The sequence below is a fragment of the Nematolebias whitei genome, chromosome 14 (genome assembly GCF_014905685.2).
Source record: "Nematolebias whitei isolate Nwh7 chromosome 14, NemWhi1, whole genome shotgun sequence".
Lineage (NCBI taxonomy): Eukaryota > Metazoa > Chordata > Actinopteri > Cyprinodontiformes > Rivulidae > Nematolebias > Nematolebias whitei.
The window spans coordinates 31,511,361-31,522,371 of NC_056511.1; the positions used below are offsets into that span (position 1 = coordinate 31,511,361).

Consider the following 11,011-nt stretch of genomic DNA (forward strand, 5'->3'; position numbering starts at 1 on the left):
CAAAGATAATTAACGTCTCACGTCCACATTTTTAATTATTCAATGCATGTACATTATACAGTCCAGAAAAATGAAAGAATCCGTTTAATTTATGAATATATATCAGTATATGTTCATACTACAACTTCTATGCCAATGACTGTCAAATTTACTCCCCCCTAAGACACAATGGTACATGCTCTATTCAACCGCTGCTCAACTGCCTGGCTGACATCAGGGACTGGATGGCTTTAAATTTCTTAAGTTTCAATGTAAAGAAGTCTGAAGTCATGTTGTTCCCTCCCAACGACACGATCACAAACCACTGCATCGACCTTTCCGCTCTAACCCTGTCAGAAAAACAAAGAGTCACTAATCTGGGCGTGATAATGGACCCTTCCCTGAAACTTAACAATCATGTAAACATGATTGTTAAATCATGCTTCTTCTTCGTCTTAAGCGCAGAGGTGAGAGGGCCTTCTCTGTAGCAGGACCAAGACTCTGGAACGAGTTACCTCTGCTTGTCAGACAGGCCCCCTCCCTCTCGGTTTTCAAGTCCCGTTTAAAAACTCACTACTATTCAATAGCTTTCAACACAAGATGATCTGTTTTGATCCTATATGCTCTACACTGGTTTGTTGTCATTATCTGCATCGTTTTTTTGTCTATATTCTGATTTACCTCATTTTGTATTTTGCTTTGTGTGTTACCTGTTGTTTTGTCTGTACAGCACTTTGGTTGGCCTTGTTGCTGTTTTAAGTGCTTTATAAATAAAGTGGTATGGTATGGTATTTGTCTGGGTCACAACTTCTGAACTGCTTAAGACAATTTAACAAAACTTTATACACATTTGTGTCGGCACAGTGGTGCAGTTAATAGAGCTACCGCCTCGTAGCAAGAAGGTTGCCGGTTCAAATCCTGGACGGCGGCATTCTGGGTGGAATTTGCATGTTCTCTCCGTGCATGCATGGGTTTTCTCCGGTACTCCGGTTTAGTCCCACAGACCAAAAACATGCATGTTAGGCTGATTGGTAACTCTAAATTGTCCCTAGTTGTGAATGAGAGAGTGAATTGTTGTTTGTCTCGTTTGTCTCTATGTGTCCCTGTGGTGGACTGGAGACCTGTCCAGGGTGTACCCCACCTCTCACACAGTGATGATTGGATATGGGCACCAGTGACTCCCGTGACCCGAAAAGGAATAAGTGGGTAAAGATAATGGATGGATGATGGATGGATATACACGTTTGTACTACCACTAGACAGCATGTCACTCCAGCTCAAATGTCAAGATCATAAATCAAGGTCAACGCTTAACAACAAGATCTTTGCTTGTCTGGGTCATTGCTATAGGTTGCTGTATAACAGTTTGTTGACAGGTGTGTAATGTGCTGTATGCGGTATGCTTGTTGCAATAAGATTAATGTATAATTATTATTTAGTAATATATTTTTAAGATACTGATTATTATGTCTTTTAAATTATGAGGTAAAGCATAATAAAAATATCCTACATTTTGACTTATATCGAACAGAACTGTTTGTTCTTTCTGTAAAATGCTCGATCAGTTCCTGAAATAGTGGCTGTCAGGCTATTGTTACTGTTGACACTTTTACCTCTCATTGATATTCAGCTGGAAGTGACTCACTGGTGTAGCTGCCTTTGTATCTGAGAGGTTTAGTGTAGTTTCAGTCTTAATTGCAGCTGCAAGAATTATGCACTTAGAAAAAGAAATTCATGACGGCATGTTCCAGACAGACGACAAAAACTGAGGAAAAACAATGAAACTGTGACACCCAGACAAAAGCTATAAGTACAGTCTCAAAAAAATGACCGTCGAGATGAATCAACACTGAACATTAGAAGCGTAATCAAACATCTATTCACTGCAAAGCTTTTTTCACAATACGGACTGAAAAGAAAATGTTTAGCTATGTGCAGAGGAGGGTGCAACACTTGATTACAGCTTGTTTGATGTAGTTCACATTATGAACACTTGTGTCAATCATAAAAAGGTGCAACTTTCTCTACAGTTTGTCAGTAATTAATCATAATATATCATAAATATTATAGCCTGCTGTGGATTCTTTGGTCATGTATGCTCCTCACAATCTGTCCTTTCTTTATAGGATTTTCACATATTTTGCCATACTTCTATGTCATTTACTTCACCGTCCTGCTGATTCACCGAGAGGCCCGGGATGAGAGACAGTGCCGGGCCAAATATGGACTTGCCTGGGACACCTACTGTCGTCGTGTCCCCTACAGGATCGTCCCGTACATTTACTGAAAAGGACAGCACACGAGAGAAATAAAACTGACGCACAGCGTTCTCGCAATTTATATTTATTGAAAAAGTAAATCCAGCTTGTCAACACGTTGATCAAACGTCATAGCTGCTACTTGTACTTTGAATCTGCACAATGAGATTATAGTCCTGTCTGTCACTACTTTAGAAATGGATAATTTTACAAAGCAGGTTCTAGACAGGAAAAGGCATGAAATGCCACCCTCAGGTATTTTTGCCAAAACTGTACTTTTTGAAATCCTCAGATCTAACCTACAAACCCAGGGCATTATCTTCTTGTGTTCACTGTTGCCAACTTAGTGACCTAAGGTTGTTATGGTACAGTGTTTCCCCTACCATTATACAACCAGGGCGCCCCACCCTGTCAACAGAATCGAGTGCCCTGCCTACCGAACTGAACCCGCACCCCGTTGACAACTGCCGGCACTTACGTAACGCCAAGCTAGCTGCGCGCAACACAGATATGTCTCTGTCTCCACTATACCCCAACAACCCCATCCACAAAAATCGTGGAAGAGATGAGTGCCCTGCCAAGGCAAGTAATCTATATTGTTGTATAATTAAGGCTTATATGGGGGAGTGGTGGCACAGAGGTTAGAAAAGGCAAGCCTGTGACTGGAAGGTTGTCGATTCGATTCTCCAGACCAACAACATCAAAATGTGGGTGGGAAAGTTGAAGCAGCCACACCTGCCTCCACCCTCATTTGCCCCACTCAGGGCCCTTGAGCAAGACCCTTAACCCCCACCATCTGCTCCCCTAGGCAACCTATGGCAACTCTCTGCTCCACACAGAGGGCTGTGGTAGCTCAGTGGTCTGTGGTTGTGTGAGGAACGGCATCTGATGTAAAAACAACTGCCACGTTTTCAATTGAGTTAGTTTGCTGTGGTGACCCTTGAGAAAGGAAGCAACCGAAAGAAGAAGTAACTCTTTAAAAAAAATAGCTACAAGTATTTTTCTTATACTGTTGGATACTTTTGGATACTCTGATGTGAAAGTACATCTTTTCTCAATAAACAGCATGTCTGCCACGGGCCTTTCCCTCATCCCAAACATCCCAAAGCACTCACAGGTGTGCTTTACTTGCTAGGATTGCAACACTAGTTTTGTTTGCATTCAACAATCATAATGTAAGCTTTATGCATTTGCTTCATGCCTTATTTCCTGTTTATGGTGTATTTTTGTGGCAGTGTTACAGCACCACAGGCAGGCTTGGTGTAACTACTACAGTGTTTTAGGTTGTTTTTAGTGTTTCCATGTGGATGAAAACATTTTTAGAAATTTACAGTGTACAAGAGTATATTTTAAAATCACCTATTAAAAAGATTGTTTTAGAAAAACTACATTTCTGTGTGGACAAGGCCTTAGTTTCTTGGGCACAAAGCCATAATGAACGTGTGAAATAAGCTTGTTTTTGAAAAGCTCTGAATTTCAAATCCACATAGGTGCACCAAAAATGATGCTTTTGAAAATTATTTTCATCTCAAAAACTTCTGTGTGTGGACAAGAGGTGCAGCGGAGAAGAAAGTCACTGTTTTTAAAAATATCTAAAGTAGTGTAGATGGGCAGCCCTATTTTTTTAATAACTGATTTGAGAAGTGAAACAAATCTGTAATTATCTGTGCTTTTTTTAAAATATCAAAACTGCTATAGCATTTGTATTACATTATCCTGATGAAGTGTATTGTTGCCTTTAATAAACATTTGAATTTGAATACAGAATTTTAGAGTTGTTTTTTGTTTATTTTAGACCTTTTTACATTCTCCAGGTTTTTTTTTTTTCTTCCTGTAGCGGTCACATTCTGTGCGGTTGGCAGCTAATAGCCTTTCAGCATCCTACTGAATTAATGGATGCAGAACGTGTTGGATTTTCTGTTAGGCTTCGGTTTTGAATAAACTCGGCTCTAAATTACTCCCAAGAATAAAACGTATGTGTACATTAAAGCAGGTGAGGCTCATGGGCAGGTAAAATGGTCTCTGAGTAGCTGTTCACTTTGTCGATAACCTTCCATGGCAGCCTGTCGGTATGACTTGCAGCCTGGCTCTTGTTGCTCTAATGCTTCAGTTTGTTTCTGACCTTTAGTTTTTTTCCTTCATACACTGAAAACCCTTTTCTGTAAACAGGCAAAGCAGCATTATTTAGAATTACGTGCCCCTTTTCCATTAAAATTCACCTCACATTTTCTCTGTAAAATGTGCTTCTCTCACATGATGCGTGCGAGCAGACAACAGAGCTCTCCACTGATGCACTTTTCATTTTTCACCTCTTGTGGCTGTTTACCGCGCAGTTAACCTCTGGCCCCGCCTACACATGCTATTTTCTCATTTTTCATACACAAGTACTAATTAGGAAAGGGACACTGTCTACAGGATGTCTATATTTCTTAGTTTTTTTTAATGTTTGTGCTCAGGCTGGGCTGAATTCAGCTAATGTATTTTTATTTATTTTTTCTTAATATTGCCCACCACAGAAAGGCAAAGGGCACGCAACGATAATTTTGTTTGTATCTGTGGTGCGTGTCTGTTAGCAAAATATCTCTTGAAACACTGTATAGGCTTTGATGAAACTCTTACTCAGTAGCTAATCAATGAATGTACATCTACAACTGGTTAACTTGTGAAAGTCAATCCAATTCAAGATGGCTGCCAAAACTAATCGACCTGAGCTAACACTAAAGCTACTGTATTGTAGGTTAGTCAGGTTTACAGTGATTGAGCTCTGTCTGTTAGCAAAATATCCCATGAATCAATCATCCGATTTTACTGAAACTCTCAGAAAGTCACTACTGGATTAGCAACTACAACCAAATACATTTTGGGCTCAACCCAGTTCAAGATGGTTGCCACACTAAAATGAACTTAGCAAAAATAAAAATAGCCATAACTCTGTCAATTTTACAGCTAATGTGCTAAAGTTTGGTGTGGTGGTAGATAACTATCATCCTTAACACATATTTTGGGCGCTGCGCATTGCCCAAATTGTTGTTTAAGTTTTGTCATAAACAGTTAAGAGTTAGTCTGTTAGCAAAATATCTCATAACCCCCTTAATAGGTTACAATGAAACTCCCAGACAGCAATTATAGGATGTTCACCTACAACTGATTAACTTTGAATCAACTCAGTTTAACCCTCCTGCTGCTCGTGGGTCATTGTATGGCAGCAGGAGGGTTAAGATATCTGCCAAAGCTGATCAACATTTGCCATCACAAAAATAGCAATCACTTAGTTAATTACAAAAACTGAGTTAGTTTAGTGTGGTAGTAGCTGAGAGTCATTTACACCACGTTTAAAAGATATTGCATGAGACTGTGCATAACATTTATTTCAAGGTTTCACCAAAATAGCTACAACTCAGATTATCTCAGTTTAAAATTCTGGCATGAAATGCAGCATTCCTTCCAGGAAAGTAAAGTTTTAAAAAATTTAATTTTTGTATCTCACACTTTAAACTTCTAAGCCAACAAATAAACTCCCTTAACGGACAATCACACGTGCTCACATTAAAGACTAATTAAAATCACCAAGTAGCTTGAATCTATTTATTACCTATTTTTATTAAATTATTTGTTTTCCATTAAAATATAAGGATTTAATTGTGTTGTTCTTTGTACAGTGACAATAAAACCTGATTCTGATTTTTGGACAGTGAGGAAAAAAAACGGAGTATCTGGTGAAAATCTCCTCCTCAGTGAGAACGTTGGGTACGTACTGTAACCCCAGATTCTATGAGTATAGGCGAAGCCCTTTAAGGCTATCGCTAGTGGGTTTATCCCTTCACGCACAGCGCAGCACTGAAAACTTTAGTCCGCATCCACCAGCTGAGTGGGCCCCACCCCTGGTCCGTATAAATTACTGTGAGACCGGGCAATCGGCTCCCAAATAGCTTTTTTTCTTCAGCCATTTAGGAACCAGTGAGGCCCAGAGCTTAAAGGGCTATGCCTATACTCATAGAATCTGGGGTTACAGTACGTAACCAACGTTCTATTTCGTATAGGCTTCACCCTTCAAGGCTATCGCTAGTGGGTTAAAGGCGAAGCAGGATGTAGTCTATGCCTCACTGGGTCCATTCAGACACAAACATGAAGCACTTGCTCGCACAAAACACATTTCATCACTCAGCCTTCTGTGTGCGTAATTACGTGCTGCGTAATTGAATGCTCCATGCGCAGGAGCGCACCAGAGAAAAGATCTCTGGTGAGGAAAAAGGCTGAGATAGCAGACCTGCTGCTGTGAATAGGAACAACAGAGGTTCCGAAATGTAACAGTGTAACGATGAACAGAGCAGACCAACAGCTCCTCAGGATGAACCAATTAATAACTATAAAATCAGCAGTCATGAACTTGTGGCTGATAATAAATATCTCACACTGCGACTGCATGCAGGCAGGTGTGAGCTCGAAAGTGAGGCTCCATGAAACAAATAATAATCATTCTGTCAGAACCCTGAGAACAGAATGGGTCATGGAAAAAGTAGAAACATCACATAGATAAAAACGAATAATTGAACATGGCGATGACCAGGCAGTCGCCATACAAATATCCTCCACTGTCATCCCTCCATGCAGAGCCATGGAGGATGAAAACCCTCTGGTGGAATGCGCTGAGATTCTGTGTGAGGATCCAGCCCAGAGGAACTGTAAGCTTCAGAAATAGCCTCACACAACCAGTGTGAGAGGTGCTGGGTGGATAGAGGACGTCCTGTAGAACTGTCCCTGTAATGCACGAACAGACGCTGAGAGCGGCGCAGTGTGGCTGTGTGTTCCACGTAACACGAAAGCACGCACACGGGACAGAGGAGGTGAGATGTTGCTTCCTCCTCAGAATTATGAAGAGGAGGATAAAACCCATCCAAGGTTATCACTCGATCTGAATGAGTACAGCTGAGCTGCCGTCAACTTGAATTGTGAGACATGCACGAGCAACAAAGAGAGCAGATAAATCACTCACTCTTTGCCGACGTCGGAGCTAACAGCAGGGCTGTTTTAAGTGAAACCTGATCTAAAGGCTCAAAAGGAGCTTTGATCAGAGCGCACTGGACCATCATTAGGTCCCACTGTGGAGCTAGTGGACGTGACACAGGTCTGTGTCTCCGTACGCCTTTCAGAAAACACTTCATCAGCAGGTGGTTAAAAACTGTTCTGTCACAGAAAAATCTCATGACATGAAGAAATAGCTGTAGCATAAGTTTTAATTGTGCTGAACGCTAAATTTCTGTCCATCAGTTGCTATAGAAATGACAGCACGCCACCTAGTGGACCTGAGATGGCCTCCACTCCTTTCTCTGCACACAAGTGCTGAAAAACTGTCCACTTTGGTGTGTACACCGCTGTGGTGGAAGCGGCTTGTGCGCCCTGAATCATATGCCCCATATCCTGTGGGAGGCCCATTTTGCAGTGTTGCCAGATAGAGTCAAGGTTTTCCAGCCCAAAAATCTATTAAAAACTGCCACATCACACAAAAAAATCCGCCCAATGAATATATTGTTACAGTATATTTACTGTTTGAACGAGAATGTACAACAGTACACGCCAAGGTAATTTAACAATATGTAGCAAAACACAACAGTCCAACAAAAATCTTCCTAGAGTTCCCAGCAAAATCAGAATGAAAACCGCCCAATTGGCAGTAAACCGCCCAATCTGGCCACACTGCCATCTTTTCTAAACAAATCCGTTCAGCGGCCAAACCTAAAGTGCCGACCTATTTCTGGGTAACTCCTGATCGCTCTTCCTGCCTGGGGGAAAGCGTGCCCCCTCCATGGCAGTTTCCATAGCCGACCCGATATCAGTCGCTGCAGATTCGGGAACCATGGGGCGCTTATGCGCTCGGGAGCTACGAGGATGACTGACAGTTCTTCCTCCCGGACCCGGTCCAGGGTCAGTGATATCAACAGGATTGGACGGAACACATAAAGGAGCATTTTTGGCCACGGGCTGTGAGTGAAGATGTCCACCCCTAATGGTGGGTCGTCTCGTGGGCTCAGTGAGAACCATAATTGACACTGGGCGTTCTCCCGTGTGGCAAACAGATCCACTGCTGCTCGGCCAAACCTGCTCCAAATCCGAGAGATCAGCTCGGGATGGAGGCTCCAGTCTCTGTGGCGGGGACCACCCCTTGACATTATGTCCGCTCCCCTGTTCAGGTTGCCGGGAATGTACACTACTATGATGGAGAGCAGGTTTTTGTGTGCCCAACACAGCAGCTGTCTCGCGATGCATAACAGTTGGAATGAGCGCACGCCTCCATGATGGTTTATGTAAGCTGCCGTCACTTTGTTGTCTGTGTGGATCAGAACATGCTGATCCCGCAGCAGGGGGGCAAAATGCTGAGTCACGTTTCAGACCGTGAAACATTCTAGCACATTTATGTGAAGCGACATGTGGTCCAGCCACTTTGCTCCCACTGCCTGGGACAGATACGTTCCTCCCCAGTCTGACAGGGACTCGTCTGTGAGGACTGAGTTGTGTGACATAGGCCTGCTGATGGGAACTCCCTCTGACAGAATGAGGGGGTTTACCCAGTGACTCAGATCGGTTCTCATGGAGGGGGGGCACAGAGATAATCCGCCTCTTCTGGCACACAGGATCTATGCGCAGGCGGGCGAACCATCTCTGAAGGCGTTTCATGTGAAGCAGGCCCAGAGGAACCACGACGTGAGCCACTGACATCCCCAGGAGTCGCATGACAGGCAGAGCTGTCACTACGCTGCAAGGTTTGACACGGTGGAGCTGAGTTGACAGAGCTTTGGCTCTCGGCTATGATAAACGGGCTCTCATTGTGGTTGAATTTAGCTCCACTCCCAGATAAACAATCATCTGGGATGGGCGAACGGAACTTTTTCCCAGTTGATACAAAAACCCAGGTTTAGCAGGTGTAACGCTAGCGTTTGGTCTGCGCAGCTGCTTTCTGCCTGGACTGATCTAATAAAAGCAGATCGTCCAGATAAAAAAGAATTCTCATTCCTGCCATATGTAATGACTGCAGAGCTGTCTCCATGCATTTTGAGAATGTGCATGGGGCGAGGGATTTACAAAACGGTAGCCTGTTGTACTGATACGGAATCCCCTGGAGGAGAAACACAGGAATTACCTGTGTTTTGGAATGATAGAAATGTGAAAATATGTGCCCTTCAGATCTATGAAGGTGAACCAGTCGTTCTGGTGAAGTTCTCCAGCAGCTGTTTGATTGTCAACATGTGGAAGACCTTTTTCACCACAACCGGAAATAGCATCTCATGGTGCTGGGTTACTTCCAGCTTTTGCAAGTCTATGCAAATGCCAGGCTTTTCTTTCGCTGATGTGGAGGAAATCGCAGCGGCGAATTCTTGAACCAATAAACTTGAGAAAGGATAAAAGTTCTTCCATGAAGAATATATCAACAGCTATCAAGGTAAGAAAAGAAGTAGCTTAGCAAGCTAACCATTAGCTATAACATGTGAAGTACATAAACATCGTAATAAAGCCTAATTTAGTGTGCAAAATTATTTGGAATATTTGAGACAGACATGGTATAAACTTTTAAATGATATTTTAACATTCTGATATGTGTTTGCCATTACAATTAGTGAAAGAAAACATACTAGGTGTTAGTTATAAGATGCTATGATGCTTGATGTTCAAATTGTGCTTTACTTCTGCATAACTACAGGTCAAATATTGTTGAGGGACAGGTAGTTGTCAGAGCTAGATGCTTCAGGTCCATGAAGAAAAATGAGGAACTACACAGACTGCAGGTTTGAAACAGTCAGAAAGCCGGTTGGCTCATGTTCATTAGAGTTCCTGTACATTTATGACAGCTGAAGAACTTTGACATATGATGGACAACTTCTGTACTACTGAGAGCTTACAGTAACATCTTCCTGCTCAGTGGTTACTGTTTGTGGTAGCAGTAAAGTCTGTTTTGTTCTGCTGATGTTTCAGCTCATCTTCAAACTAAAATATATTACTTGTTTAAAGCTAAATATGTTATAACAAGTATCACATGTATGTGCTAAAAACAGTTATGTTTTAGACCTCACTGGGTGAAAGCAGGAGAAAAACTACATCAGCTGGAGTCCCAACCGCTTATCGCTCTTGTCCTAGATGGTCTCTAAACTTTGGAGCTAGTACCATCCAGATTTGGTCCTGTGCCAGAGGGCTCACAGATGTTTTACCAGTGCCCACCTGAGAAGTCCTGCGTAGCATCATTCTGCTCCACACTTCCCTGCTCTTCCTCTAAGGCTGCAGTCTTCCTGTGTTTTGTGTCCACACTTCACACATCTTCAGTCTCTGCGTCACTGGAAACGTCTTCTCAGAGGCCAGAACCAGGGAGCAGTCCAGATGTTCAGCGTGGGTACATCTTCTACAACCAAGGCTTACTGCGAGCTGTTTCCGTGTTGCAGAAGAAGTGTGGAAGAGGAGTCTGCTGACATGTTTTACTTCAACACCTTCATCGATGTGTTTATATCAATGCAGTAATAATCATAAAATGTACAAATCACACTTTTGTTCCTTCATATTTTTAATATTCAGTCTCAAGCTGTGAATCACTGTAAATACTGTAAATAGTTGTTACTCATGAAAATACATAAATGTGCCAATTTCTTTAACATGAAATTGCACAATTTTGGGAAAAATATCTATAATCCACTATCAATTTATAGTGTACAGTTATAAAATGTTAAATAGTTAAGGGCTTTTTGTTTTTACTAGATACTGTAAATTACACTTGTTTTATTTTCAATACAACT

The 11,011-nt window shown here is 42.1% G+C and overlaps 1 protein-coding gene across 1 annotated transcript in view; it reads left to right on the forward strand.

The window, feature by feature from the left end:
* tm7sf2 (transmembrane 7 superfamily member 2) overlaps window positions 1-2,272 on the forward strand; it is a 40,409-nt gene extending 38,137 nt beyond the window's left edge. The window contains exon 11 of the mRNA XM_037687462.1: window positions 2,106-2,272. Coding sequence (XP_037543390.1) covers window positions 2,106-2,266 — 161 coding nt within the window. The 3' untranslated portion in view covers window positions 2,267-2,272. The remainder of the gene's footprint in view (window positions 1-2,105) is intronic.
* Window positions 2,273-11,011: the final 8,739 nt, after the last annotated feature.